At 38.6% G+C, this 15,231-nt stretch overlaps 1 protein-coding gene across 3 annotated transcripts in view; it reads right to left on the bottom strand.

Annotated features, from left to right (window-relative positions):
- The window catches only part of epha3 (eph receptor A3), a 158,389-nt gene that overhangs the window by 33,794 nt on the left and 109,364 nt on the right, over positions 1 to 15,231 (bottom strand). For 2 of the 3 annotated variants that reach the window (XM_049485064.1, XM_007251746.4), the window contains exons 7-11: positions 13,050 to 13,212; positions 8,802 to 8,904; positions 8,238 to 8,302; positions 6,644 to 6,769; positions 4,566 to 4,751 (exon numbers count right to left, since the gene is read on the bottom strand). In XM_049485064.1, coding sequence (XP_049341021.1) covers positions 4,566 to 4,751; positions 6,644 to 6,769; positions 8,238 to 8,302; positions 8,802 to 8,904; positions 13,050 to 13,212 — 643 coding nt within the window. The remainder of the gene's footprint in view (positions 1 to 4,565; positions 4,752 to 6,643; positions 6,770 to 8,237; positions 8,303 to 8,801; positions 8,905 to 13,049; positions 13,213 to 15,231) is intronic. The other variant, XM_049485063.1, reaches the window with a different exon arrangement.

Here is a 15,231-nt window from a genome sequence, read left to right as displayed (position 1 = left end):
AATGCTGCGGGGGGGAACAGCGCTAAAAGTGCTATACGCTCATTGCGATATCTTTACAATTAAGCCTGTATCTCTGAAAACATTTTGTCCTTTGAGTTTTAGAGCTATGAAAAAACTGGGGGGAAGACAAGTAGGCGTTCTCTGCTGCAGTGCTGTTAGCCAATCAGAGGCGGTATATTTGCATGTATAAATATTCATGAGCAAGAGCTGAAATCCTGTTCTTCTTCAGAGACCACTAATCCAGTGAACTAAAGCAGAGTTATATAGAAACACCGGAGCACTTTTTTTAATTTTTACAAAAAACAGGCATTCATTTATACTAGAGACCACAACTAGACATTTTAAAATGAATGAAAAACGATGGAATGAGACCTTTAATGCACATAAAAAGACATACATGCAGTGGGGCTTATTTGAAGGGCTTAGCAAAGCAGTTTAAATGTCAGTGAGCAACTAAACATGGGCATATAAAATGTGGGTATGTAGCTGCTGCATGGCTTTTTCCCTTTTTTTTTAAAGTTGTTTTTATCCATTTTGTGAAAACCAAACGTGAAATACACTTATTTAGAAATACCACAAAATAAAACTACGGTACAGACACTTCCGTTGCATTTTAAGTTGGAGTACCACACCAAATAAAAAAGAGAAACACACCCATGCACATTATCACCATTATAAAACTGTTACAAAGCTATTTCATGGAAGTAGTCTACAAATAGAAAGGATATCTCTGTGTATAGCTGTGCATAGCTGTGCATACACACATCAAACATAACATTTATTTGTAACTGCCTTTAGCCATAAAGACAAATGTCTTAGAGTCTTAGAGGTCTCTCAAACTGGATTAAAATAAATGAAACTATAAAATGGTGGGTTCTTTGTAAATAACCAATTAAATCAGGATACACACTGATCAAGCCATCATATTAGAAAGATCACGTTAATATTAGACGGGTCTCCTTGTGCTGACACCATTTGAAGTATAAACTCCACAAGAGCTCTGAACATGTGATGTGGTATCTGGCACCAAAACAGTAGCAGCAGATCCTTTAATGTCCTGTAGTGAAGTGGGTGAGTTGTGAGGTGGGGCCTCAATGGATCACATCATTGAGCCCATCAGGTGCCCATGATTTTGTCTCGGTTCACTGCTTATCCTTTTCTGGATCACTTCCTTAGAGATGCTCTAAACCTGTCAACTAGCCAGCACAATGTGGCTTCGATCCTTACATTGCTTTTAACACATAAACTTTAAAGTTGTCCTTCTGCTAAAATGTACTTTTTCTGTTTTTTTGTGAAATAAAATAGGTCTCTTTAAAATGTATATGATGCTGCACATGAAACTCTTTCTCAACCTCCATTGTCTGCAGTAGCTAGTAAAGAAAATATTCAGAAATAAGAATCGATCAGGAAAAGCACACCTGCCTACGTCATCCCGTGAATTAATATTCATGGCCTCACCCACCTTGGCTCATAATCGCCCACAGGCAGCACTGAAGCCATTCAACCAGACGCAGTCTTGTCAGATAGGAGCTAAATAACAGCGCTAGGAACAGCATGGCAGTTCATTCCTGTGTTATTTGTGCAAATAACACATCAGTGGTATATGCTTTGCGCAGTTATTCAGAGCTAAGGAACAAATGGTTAGAATTTGTCTATAAAACACCACCAGTGAAGTGATATAGGTAGGTGCGGCTTAGCAAACAAAACCCTGGGGTGGATTTGTTTACTTTCTGAACCTGGACTACCCACCTCTGTGTGTAAGTAACTGTAGGTTTACATAGGATCTCTGGAGGATTTCATGTTTTACATAGACTCTAAGACTAGGGCAGTGGCTTAACTGCACTTAGCAGGGCATTACACATGTTTAAAAGTAACAAATGACATTGCAAAGACTGTTAATAGTGTAAAAATGTCTTTCAAACCTTTCTAACTGTTGTCTGTCTTGCTGCATCGCAGTGCTATTAGCCAATCAGAGGCAATATACATACATTTGCATGTATGAATATTCATGAACAGGAGCCAAAATCCTATCTTAACCCCCCCACCCACTCCTCCACTGGACTAAAGCAGCGTTATACCGGATCACCAGAGAACAAAAACAAAACAAAAACAGTTCACATGGCATTCATTCATTCTAGAGACCACAACTAGACATTTTAAAATGAATGAAAACGATGGAATGAGACCTTTAAAATTGCACACTTGCACCTTACTTTTCACAATTGTCCATGATGTCTGTAAGTGTTTTAGCCTAGACTGATTCATGAGCAAGGCACACAACAGGAAAGCCAATAAGGTTTTTTTTTTTTTTGCATATATCAAGTTTAAAGAGATAGTTACAAAAGTAAAGACTGTTTAATTCTGTGGAATAAAGGTAGGTCGGAAAATAGTCATGGAAAATTCGGATTATATCTGTTTTTTTTTTGGTTCATCCACCCACACAAACATCGTAAGAGCACCTCAGGGGGGAAAAAATGAAATGTAAAAGAAATGCAGGAACAGTCAAATGAATTTGCCCAATATGAGCTGTTAGCACAACATGCTTGCCTGACAGATGGCCTTATTTCCTCTCTTTAGTCTTCCAAACATGTGCATGTAGCAATATGAACTGCACACATCTGGCCACAGGCGACCTGAGCCAGAGCTGACAGCACAGCATAGCGCAGTGATAAACGGTGTTTATAAAACACACACAATCAGCACGGGCAAAGTAGACCAACACGGCCTGGCTAATGAAAGACGTTGAGTCATACGTGGCTCGCTATCTCAGAGCTGTTTAGACCACATGGTTTACTCCTCGGCGCAGACGGCCGCTCCAACCTGTTACATGTCAAGACGGTTCTGCCCACCTCCTTCTCCAAACACGAGGTCCATTTTTACTGCAAACAGTCGCGGGTAGTATTAAACACACTCTTCCATTCCGCCGGACTGAGATGGAGGGCTCCTTTTATTTCATATGACAGCTTTTGTGGTTTCTGATAATAATAATTATAATAAATCTCCCGCTGTAAACTTCTGATACGGAATTCCAGCTCGTAATCAGTAACGTAGCCCGGTGTCCCTCTCGAGCACCAATTGCAGTTCCACAAATATTATGCCAATTGCAGGGCCAAGAGCAGCAGCTTAAATGGGGTGTGAAAGTCTCTGGATTATTAAGAATTAACAGGGCAGAGTTAATAAATCACATCACGTCACAGCACAGCACAGGCTACGGGGAGACGCATGCCAGCCTCCCATACATGCACACTGCCAAAACCATGCACAGCAGAACTGCCTGCTTTCAATCACACATGTGCTGAATGTAGAGCTCTTCTCAATCTTTCATTCCTTCTCTCTCTCTCTCTCTCTCTCTCTCTCTCTTTCTCTCTCTCTCTCACACACACACATATAGGTGCACACAAAAGCATAAGCACCCATTCTGCCCCATTTACAACATCACTAACAACCAATGGTCATTAACACTGAGCGTCCTTATTATTTACAAGCCTAATAAGTGAGACCCTTGTAAGATTTATTAGACAAACATAATCCTCATTTTATGAGGAATTATAGACATGAAAGGAAACCTCTGCATTCCATTCTGTGCACCGTCCGAGACAAAATTAATCAAAAACTTGGCTCAAGAGTTTGAATTGGATTTGCTGTGTAACTAGTCCAATCTGGAAAACCTGGGTTTTTTTACGACATTCCCCATATAACACTGCAGCTAACAAGAAAGCTGAATCTGAAAAAAAAAGAAAAGAAAAGGAAAAATAAACCTGAGCTTCAGTAGCTTTAAAAAAAAAGAAAAAAAAATAACAGTTTCATACAGTAGTTTATTTGACAGCTTTATCTCCAGCTTCTTTCTGTACTTTTCACAACATTTCAAAAACAGCACCTTGAACGAAAGCTACTCCTTGGCTGCCTCTGTTCCAAACTGATACGACTTCATCTGAATCCAGCCGCAGCAGATACGAGTCAAGGTTATGCTGAGGTTTAATTGGAGACCAGAGTTCAAGCCAATTATTTCTATATTCCCCCTGACCGTAACCCTAATCTGTGAAAACTATCCAATTAAAGAGTCTCCCGAGAGTGAGACTGCGGCGTGGATTAGAGACACCAGCTTTGATCATTGCCAAATAACGGAGATTGATCTGCCCGGATTTACAACACCAGGTGAATTCTGTCTCGTTTTGGAAACCGGCCCAAGATTACACGAAACAGGTCAATAAAACAGTGGCTTTCCTGAGAAGGGATTTCGCCAACTTTATGACATTTACTAATCTAGACCTGGAAACAGCTAATATTTAATACAGGAACCCTCCCTAAGGGGGGGCCTGCACTTAATGTACGGCTCAAAACCGAAACTCAGAAAGCTAAAGATGATGAATGAATTCTACACGTGGATTAAACACACTGCTCTGCACCAGAGAGTCATTAGGAGCTATCCTTCCAGGCTTAGTGAAAGTAAACCATTCATCTCGCTGCCTTTAGCAGGAGAGTGAAAAATGGCATGAGGTCAGAGGAAAATATTACAATAGTTCAAACATGCGGCGTGTAGCTGAAGCGTGTGGAGAGGGACTCACTGCGAGTGACCACGCCTTCGAGTCTGATAATGTTGGGGTGGTCAAATTGTCCCATGATGCTGGCCTCGCTCAGGAAGTCCCGCCTCTGCTTCTCAGTGTATCCTGCTTTTAGCGTCTTGATGGCCACGCAAATCTCTTTCTTCGAGGGCAGTTTCAGACGACCGCTGCACACCTCTCCAAATTCACCTGAGAACATGCAAGAGGGGGAAAGAGGGTCTAAATAAACACAATCACAAAAATATCATAATTGAGCCCTTTTGACGATTAACCATATATTAACCTTTTTTGTTTCTGTTGGAACGCATAATTTTTCTTATAAAAATGTTTAAATGCATAAAGTTCCGAGTGGTCAAGTGGGCTAAGCTCTGCCACTATGATCAGAAGATCGCCGGTTCGAATCCTGGTTATGTAGCTTGCCATCAGCTACTGAAATCCTGAGAGAGCACATTTGGTAATGACGTTCAGCACAAGGTGTCTGTGAGCTGATGTATCGTAACCGAGTCGTTGCGCTTGATGCTACTCGGTAATGACGCATCAGCAGCAGCAGTTCAAAAAAAGAGTCGTCGGTGGCTGACTTCACATGTATCGGAGGAGGCATGTGCTAGTCTTCACCCTCCTGGCGTTGGGGCATCACTAGTGATAGGAGGAGGAGTCCTGATGAGTGGGTTGGTTAACTGGCCGTGTAAATTATGGAAAAAATGATTAAAAAAAAAGATTAAAAAATGATGTGCTTTATTTAGACTTTTTAGACATTTGTTGATTCAAACTAAAATAAAATGCAATACTATAGTACAGAAAATCACTGAGTAATGGTTAAATATATGGTTATTTGTTGGAAAGACTCAAGTAATCTATTATATTTGAGCTTCTTTAGCTCAAGAGTTACAATATTAGCTTTTATGTTTGCATATTTCTGAACGAACAACAAGTTCTAAAGCAGGAATTAGCGTCTCGCTGTTCATTTATAATAATAATGAACTGATTATGCATTCCAGGCTCTATAATTTGATTTTTTGGGGCATATTGCCATGCAGGTGTGATTTTCATAAGCGGCGAGGCCACTTCAAAGCTCTCTGCAGGAGGCCAGATATCTCTGCTGAGACGGCTGGCGGTGACAGAGCCTTGGACGGACATTTGGGTAAAGATGATGTCATCACGCAGCCATCCAGGCAAGGGCCGTGTTCTGCTTAGGTAATTCGGAGCGCAATTATTTCCCGTGCAGGTTTTGGAGGAAAGGGTGAAGTCCTGGGCTGATATCTGGAAAAACTTAACGGGAATTTTTGCAAGCTGTCTAAACAGACGCCCAGTTAGATTTGGCCGGTGTACAGACAATCCTGACCATCTTAACATTTAGCGTTGCCTAATCCTCTACAGCAGTCAGGCTGATAAGCTTTGAAGGGCTGCACTGATTTCCATTCAGAACAGCCAGAGAAAACGATACAGAGTCAAAGATACAGTACTTTCCTTTCAAATCAATTCTTACATAATTCTATACTTTTTAAAAATTTTAGAACTACTTGTACAGTACAGAGCATGTACAGAGCATCAGCATAGCAAATAGCAAAAGTGATATTAAGGTAGAAAGCACTCATAAGTAACTCATAAAGCCTGGTATTTGTGTAATGGCTTTACAGTGGCATCTTAAAAGGAGCAAACCCACAGAGCACTTCCACCATTATTTTCTGGGCTCTCCTGCATGGGGCTGCAAACCTATAAATCACCAGGCATTATCTTGATGTGTGCTCTACTGTTTAAGACATCAGGAACACGGAGAGCCCGGGAGAGAATGAGCTACGGGGGGTGAAAAATAATATCCCACCTGGAGGTGCGCTCCGCTTACGCGCGCTACCCCCGCTCCGGCAGCAGGCACTCTATTAAAGGCAGTGAGGCGGTGAGGATGAGCACTGGGAGCGATGCTCTCCCCATCTCACCACTCACAATCAGAAGCACACACTTCCAGCGGAGGTACTAAATGATTCTCATTTACATCGCCTGCCACATCTGTTACAAACGCATCCCGTCCTTCCGCAGGTAACGCTGTATTACAGCTCCACAGGCTAAGGGAGGACTCTGCGTACCTGCGCCCACTACTTTGTCGATGGCGATGCAGGACGCATCCAGCTCTTTGGCGAATTCGTGCACCGCCTGACTCGGGTCTTCGTACGTGTGCGGGTCCACGTAAGTCCTGATACCAGGCAAGCGCACTAAGAGAGAGAGAGAAAAAAAAAAAGTTATATCAGAGGAACTGGGTTACAAAAATAATCAGGTTATATAATCATATCAAATAAACCATACTATTCATACACTTGAATACCTTCTTACTGTTAATATTTGCTGCAAATGTTTTCAGTTATAACATAATTAATAATCTTTAGGCAACCCCAAAATGTTAATAAATAAAATAAAAAATACACTGATATGCCAAAAGTTATGGGATAGCTGTATGTAGCTGTATGTACCTTTCCCCACGAAAGGGCTTACAAATACCCACACCTCTATTTACAGCTCTGGATTTTTTTTTTACCAAATTGAAAACCTCTGGAAAATACTCAAGAGGAGGATAGATGATCACAAGCCATCAAACCAAACTGAACTTTTGCACCAGGAGTGGCATAAAGTTATCCAAAAGCAGTGTGTAAAACTGGTGGAGGAGAACATGCCAAGATGCATGAAAACTATGATTAAAAACCAGGGTTATTCCACCAAATATTGATTTCTAAACTCTAAAAACTTGAATATGAATATGAACTTGTTTGAGGTCTGAAAACTTTTTTTGTTATTTCAGCCATTTCTCATTTTCTTCAAATAAATGCTCTAAATGACAATAATCTTATTTGTAATTTAGGAGATATGTTGTTAGTAGTTTATAGAATAAAACAACAGTGTTCATTTTACACAAACATATGTATACCTATAAATAGCAAAATCTGAGAGACAGATTCAGAAACTGAAGAGGTCTCTTAATTTTGTCATATTTTGTATAATTTTAAATATATATATATATATTATTTTTTTGAGTGGGACTGAACACTGATTAGTTTACTCATGGCAAAGCAACAGGAACTACTGCAGAGTTAGAGTGAGTCCTAATATTGAGTGCCGGCTGGGTAGAGCATTGCATTTCCGAAGTTCCATAATGTCTCATGGGTACTAGGAATATGTCATAGCAGGTATCAGCAGCATCTCCTCGACCATGACCAGCAATGTTAATGAATAACAGTGTCAATTTAGAATTACCCATGCCAACCATATCGAAATTACATCCAGATTGAATGCAGGATGCCATACATGCATATCTCACAGGTCAGTGCAGTGTTGTATAGCTTTGATGAGACGTTGCAAAATTAGTAAATAATATAAATTCTTATCATTTTTACTGAATCACCTTTAGCTATTTTCAATCATAATGTACCTAAAACATCTTTAAATATGAACTGAAATCTATAAAGTTGTAGAGTAATAGCATTTATGCATGTTTTTACTTTAATAAAATGATTTTATTCCACTGGAAAATGAACAGTATGAACAGTAGTGTAAACAGTGAACTCCCCTGTATAAACAGAATTAATTTACATAGTGCTTAGCTTCAATTTAACCATCAGTGCCTCAAAGAAAAAGTTAAATCATGGACATGAGAGGAACAAAGACACTATGGTACTGGTATATACTTACAGTGTCCGTTGCCAAAGTGGAGTCTCTTTTCGTCAGGGTGTTTGGATTTGCTGTATCCACAAAACCTGCCAATCAGAGTGTTGAAAGGCAGTAATTACCGTCAAAGACTTTTGCGTGAGCCTGCAGCTACCCTACACTGCGCTGGAGAACATCTAATGACTAAATAAGACCAAAGTTAGAGCCAAGCAGGACCTGGCTGTTTTGCTTTGCTATGAGGCAGAACAGTATTTTGGGGTCTTATAATAAGCCAGAGATTTATGCACTCTTTCAACAGTGCCGTCTGCCAAGATCAGCCCCTCTGCATGACTTGACACTCTAGCTCTTACTGTGCCCGTTACACTAAGTAAAGCAAAGGCAGGAAAAAATAATACAGCTTCTGCCAAGTGAATCACCCAGAACTATATGTAGGCAGTTGACATGCAGGGGCATGATCCTCTCTGTGCACATCTTCATTCAGGGAAAGGGAGGGGGGGTGTGGGGAGGGACATGTATAATAAGGAAGTGACAGCTTCAAGACGATCACACTTAAGCCTTGTGAAGCTGTTGTCTGAGTGATAGACGGACCTGCCAATCAGAATGTAGAGCACCACCGTGAGAAGGATGATGGCCACGGCAGAAGAGATGGCAATCAGCACCACCTGACTGTTCTCGCTGGAGATGGAGAAAGCTGTGTGAGAGAACATGAAAAAAAGAAAGAAAGAGAAAAGAATTAGGAACAAGTATTGCAAGTATTGAAAATATGATGTGTTTTATCGCTGTCAAGCAAAATAATTGCATTTCCAAAAATTTTATGTTACAAACTTTCAGTGAAAGTCAATTTAAAATATAAAAATATAAAAAATAAAATTAAAAAATATATTTTATAACATATGCTGGTTATTTTATCAGAAAATGTTGACCCTATATAAAGAACCATCAGATACAAACTATACTAAAAAGTGAAAACCAAAAGAAGCTACAAAGTTTTTTGCATTTTCCACTTTTTCACATTCCTTTATATTGTGTCAAAATCTAGAATGGGCGGACCAATAGAAATGCTCCAAAATGCATGTAACAAAAACTGACAAGTTTTAAAGGTGCTATATTATTGTTTTAGTAAGATACACGTCCTTTAGTAATGTTTTTGAGTGTTTATCTGGTGTATATACTGTACACATACAGCTCTGAAAAAAAAAAATAGGAGACCACTTTCTTTAATTTTCCCAAATTATAAACACCTCTGGAATATAATCAAGAGGAAGATGGATGATCACAAGCCATCAAACCAAACTGAACTGTTGAATTTTTGCACCAAGAGTGGAATACAGTTATCCAAGAGCAGTGTGTAAGACTGGTGGAGGAGAAGATGCCAAGATGTATGAAAACTGTGATTAAAAAACAGGTTTATTCCACCAAATATTGACTTCTGAACTCTTAAAACTTCATAATATGAACTTGTTTTCTTTGCATTATTTGAGGTCTAAAAGCTCTGCATCTTTTTTGTTATTTCAGCCATTTTTTATTTTGTGCAAATAAATTACAGTTTTTTATTTGGAATTTTGTTAGAAATGTTGTCGGTATGTTATAGAATAAAACAATAATGTTTATTTTAATAAAACATATACCTATAAATAGCAAAATCAGAGAAACTGATTCAGAAACTGAAGTGGTCTCTTAATTCTTTGCAGAGCTGTATAAAATATATGCCATATAGTCATATCCTGATGTATCAGTAAGTATACACTGTATATCATCGCTGTCCAAAAAAATCTCCATTTTTGTCAATTTTTAGTTTACTACATAATTTGAACAGACAAACTGTACTTAAAATGTATGAATGGACCAATAGAAATACTTCAAACTAACCTAAAAAAACTCTTTTTACATTGACCTCCATTGAAAGTATAGAAGTTTTTTTTCTCTCTCCTGTAAAGATGCTATTTTGGAGATACTTGTTTTTCATTGGACAGCCACAAAGTAGACACTGTCTAAAAGAAACAAATCATTACTAATTGTAATGAAAATGAGTCAGATAATCAAACCACATTAAAAGTCTCTAAAGATCTTTCTTTAGAGGAAATAAATAGGCTAACAGAGCACAGATGTGTTCTTGACATTATGAACAAAGAGCAGCATGTGAGAGTTTTCTTTTTGCAGTTAAATGCCAGGTTTAGTAACACTCGATTTAAGCACTACATCTAGGGCAAAAATATAGAAGTAGAGTTTAGAACACATCTGTCACCATGATGATTCCTTCGCTCATCTACTTCTGACAAATAATGATCAATTCATGTAATGAGCACATCATATTTACTCCAAAGAAGCAATAAATTCTTTAAACGACTTCTGACAAACCACTAGACGTGAACTAAAGAGAAGGAAAATCTGGTGACTGAGAGGCAGGAACCCGAATTTAGAGCTGTTTCTGCCCAGATTAACAGATGAATAATGAGAGCTATCATCTCAGGAGGTCTACGCCATCATTTCACATTTTTTACATTTGCTATGCATATGGAGGCCTATGGAGGCATGACCAGCTCTGTAACCTGTGGAGAAGAAAGCGCCTGCCGGCTGCACTGTATCATTCCATTCCATGACTGCGCATTGATTTCCTATAAATGTTTAATTAGGAAGAAGGGCATGGAGAAAAAAAAAGAGTGGTTCTGCTCTGAAAACAGATATACAGTATATCAAGCGCACACACTACCTTTAAGTGCACATGGTTTAATGCTACAGTAATGATGGAACCTTCCTGCCATTAATTCTGACACAGTCTGAGAGGCATCTAAGATTGGGATGTAACTGAATACACAGGTGTGTGTATTTAATATTAAAACTGTGTACTATTACAAAAACGCTTAGTACAGGGGTGTCCAAACTACGGAGGTATTTTAGAAATAGAATGAAATTTGGCCCGCTGTTAAGCAAGTTTTTATAATGTGAGATTCAAAGTTTGAACGCTAGGTGTCAGAAACGGGCCAAAGAGTCTAAAAGCAGAGAGAGTGAAGTTCTAGCGCAGAAAAACGGGCCAAAGAGTCTAAAAGTGGAGAGAGTGTGCGTTCCTAGCACAGAAAACGGGCCAAAGAGTCTTAAAGCGGAGAGTGCGCATTTCTAGCGCATAAAAACGGGCCAAAGAGTCTAAAAGTGGAGAGAGTGCGCGTTCCTAGCACAGAAAACGGGCCAAAGAGTCTTAAAGCGGAGAGAGTGCGCATTTCTAGCGCATAAAAACGGGCCAAAGAGTCTAAAAGCGGACAGAGTGCGCATTTCTAGCGCAGAAAAACGGGCCACCCCTGGACACCCAAAACCACTACTTTTAAGGGCATTTTCACAACTGTAGTTGGTTTCTATGGTCCGAATTAGTTGATGAGTTTGTTTATTTGGAGCGTTTTCTTCTTTGGTTTGGTTTGGTTTCACACAGGCACAAAACCTAATAACCAATAAACCACGTGAGCACTTTGTGTCCTCTGATTGGTCAGAGCTGTCTGGCGCAGGAGCAAGAAAGTAAATAGAGCGAGAAAATTCTATGTTCCAGCGTGTATATCTGTTTAAAGCAGTTTAAAGCTTTCAAACACAGTGTTTGGATATGTAGCGCAGATGTCCGTGTAGTTGTGTGGCTGTGAATGAAGCACAGGATACAAACCAGAGTCCGTTTTAACCAGACCAAATTGTGCTGGTGTGAAAAGACCAAGTGTATCTTAGTGAATATACTGCATCTACCTGAGTATTATGCGTATTAAGTATATGGGTATCCATATTAGCTTTTGCTTTTCAGTAGTTTTTGCTGTCAGTATCTAAGCTACCAGGTACATTTAGTCTCTAGTCTATTCCCACTAAATGATTGGACAGCAAGGATTTTTTGAAACTTTCTCTGCAAAATGCCGTAAAAGTAAACATAATAATAAAAAAAGAAAGGCAAAATGGTACAATGGTGTAATGGTACACAAATATTACAGTTTGGTGAAAAGTTGTTGAAAATGCAAAATATTGTTAAAACAATCAAATCAAAAGGGAGAGAGAAAACAGAGAGAAAGAGAATGAGAGAGAGAGAGAGAGAGAGAGAGAGAGAGAGAGAGGGGCTGTAGGGACACACAAGACTATAGCTATTATAGTAATACATCTTAACGCTAAATTTAATACAATACTATGCACAGCTTAAGGTTTCATATCACTTCTTGTCATAAATGTATAAAAAAGTTCACATTAATATCTTAAATAATATAATAATAATAATAATGCTTTCATTATTCAACATTTTAATATTAATCGATGCATGAAATCTTTTTTTCAATTTTTTTTAGATCAAATACAGCTTTAAAACGTCTTCTAAAACTGGAGGTAATTATAGAGGCAAAGTGATATGATCTAAAAAAAGTTCTTAACTTTCAGGTAATCTAACGGAATAGCAGAATATAATACATAGATAATTATAGATAATATATTTGGTGAAGCTTATTTTGATCAATTGATCGAATAAAATAGGAAAAAAAAACAACACACTAAAATAATGTGTTTGACAGGCATTATTATCTGATATTTAAGAACCAAAGTAAACCGTATGTTAGTTTGGGTTTGCAAGTCTTTAAACTAAAATAAATTGGCCCAAAATGAGCATGCATTTTGGGACATATATAAGTCAACACATATGCAAACTCTTCACCATTTGAAGGAAAAAATAATAACTTGTGGGTAATGTGAGTCTATCCTTAAAAAAAAAAAATCCCAATCTTAGTACTATTCTGAATGCTGGGAAAAATGTGTGTGTGTGTAAAAAGAGCCCTTAATAAATCCCCACTGGAACAGTGCAGAGATGATGGGAAGCTTGTTAGTGCTTACAATCCGGGCTGGTCTCGAACTCAAACTTGCGGCTGCTGCTGCCGTAGCCGGCGGCGGTGCGTGCTCTGATCTGCAGCAGGTAACTGGTGTCTGGTTTCAGGCCGTTCAGAGTCACATTGGTGCCCTTGGATCTCAGGATGGTGTAGCTGGTCTCTTGTTCCTGCTGCAGGAAACAAAGAAGACAGAAAAAAAAGAGGGAGAAAGAGAGAAAAAGAGAGATTAACATCAGAGAGATAGCTAAGCACACAGCTCAGATGAGCAAGTTTAGTTTTAATCAGAGCAGATTGTCTCATACAGAGCACCTGCCCAAGACTATTTGTGTAGGTGACGGGGGCTAGTCGGTCAGTCCCCCTCGGGCTGAAAAAAAAAAAAAAAAAAAGTGTGCGTTTATAATCAGACGCGTCGCAGACTGCTGGGGACGGTGCCAACTCGGCTTGATAAATTGCCACCTTTATTTTTATGGCTTTTCTAAAGATCTCTCTGGTACAATGATCCACTCTACCATGCTTTAAAACAAAAAAGGGAAAAATTACAGCGGATTTATGGGCCGTCTTTGCTTTCAACCCATTGTTTCCAGATGTGCCTCTGATGGGGTAAAGAGGAGAGCAGCAGAATGAACAGGGTGTGGAGCATTAAGCCATTTACTGTAGGGATTTCGGCAAAGAAGGATTTCCTGAAAACAACAGGATCCCTCAAACTTCATCCCCCATAGTTGCCCTAATCACCCATCTGCCTCAGGCCCAGGGAGTGTCATGACAGACTGGGATTCAAACTAAGTCTTTGGTATCTCGTGACATCTTTAGACATCTTTATAAAGCAAGTTCACATGCCCCCAGTATTGTAATTATTCTCTCTCTCTCCCTCTCTCTCTATATATACAGTAAATATAAGGGTGTAGAGGGATGTCTGTATAGGAATACAGGGATATCATATGAATCTACCCACTGATTGATAAGATATAAAGTAGTACACAGCAAAAAGGCAAGTGTTACCAGATGTCAAGAATGATCGAGTTACTGTGCACATTGTTTCCTGCTGGAAGAAACCTTTCTTTAGAATGGTAACATATAAAAACAGACAAGAAACATTCTCAAATGATTTTAGTATAAGTATAATAGAACTGTACTATAACATAATTTTTGTAATTGTGGAAATTGTGGAAAATGTAATTATGGACCAGTATACAAGTTAGGTCCGACCCAGCAATGTTATAGGCTAAGAGGTGTTCTATAAATGTTGTTATCAGCTGGTAATGCACTCTAACCGAAGTTCTCCATGAATTACTCCGCCACATACAGGTAACCTAGCAATGATGCAGCGCTTACAAGCCAAACAGCTCAGCTACAAACAGAGCAGCACTGAAACTATTTTAACTCACGAAGTGTTCATAACCAAATAGATTGCATTTTCTCAGTCTCTTAAACTCAGAATCTTTCAATAAACAGCGATAATTTAACTGTGGTATAATCGAAAAAATTCACTCAAGGTTTGTGCTATAACATGTAATACGCAGTGTATTATTGCTTAATTATTATAGCATTTTTACTATAGTAAATTAGAGAAAAAAAGACATAGATGTAAACTTGTATACAGATACAGAATAAATAAATAAATAAATATATATATATATATATATATATATATATATATATATTAAACAGATAATGAACAGTAGGGGTGCAATGAACAGTTTACTAAAATTGATGACTTATCAGTTGATTAGTTGTTTAGAATTCATCATGCATGTTTCTCACTGTCACACAGCCCAGACACGTGACAGACACCCACGGATACCAAATACACAGTTTATTAATAAAGGTGCTAAGCTTATAAGAGTAATACAGGCCAATAGCAGGGTCAAATACAACATGGCAGCAAATAAAATTAACATTCCAGAGCGTAGTCAGGCAAAACAGGGTCATACACGGAAAATCCAGCAGAAAAGAGCCAAGGCAAAAGAGTAGTCAAAAATACAAAAATAAGTCGGTAACGGAAACAAACAATAATGAAGGCAAGGAGAAAAAAACAGTAGCCGAAAAAACAAAAAAAGGTCAGTGACACATCTCATAAACTCGTATATTACTAAGAACCTACTTTTGAGCACCACTACACTGGCTTATTCAAACGTAATTTACACATTCTAAATGTAATTTAGAATGCAGCATAAAAGCAACTGATATGA

This window comes from Astyanax mexicanus, chromosome 11 (assembly GCF_023375975.1).
Source record: "Astyanax mexicanus isolate ESR-SI-001 chromosome 11, AstMex3_surface, whole genome shotgun sequence".
Classification (NCBI taxonomy): Eukaryota; Metazoa; Chordata; class Actinopteri; order Characiformes; family Acestrorhamphidae; genus Astyanax; species Astyanax mexicanus.
Note: the sequence above shows the minus strand (reverse complement) of the source record. Positions and strands in the feature narration are given on the sequence as shown.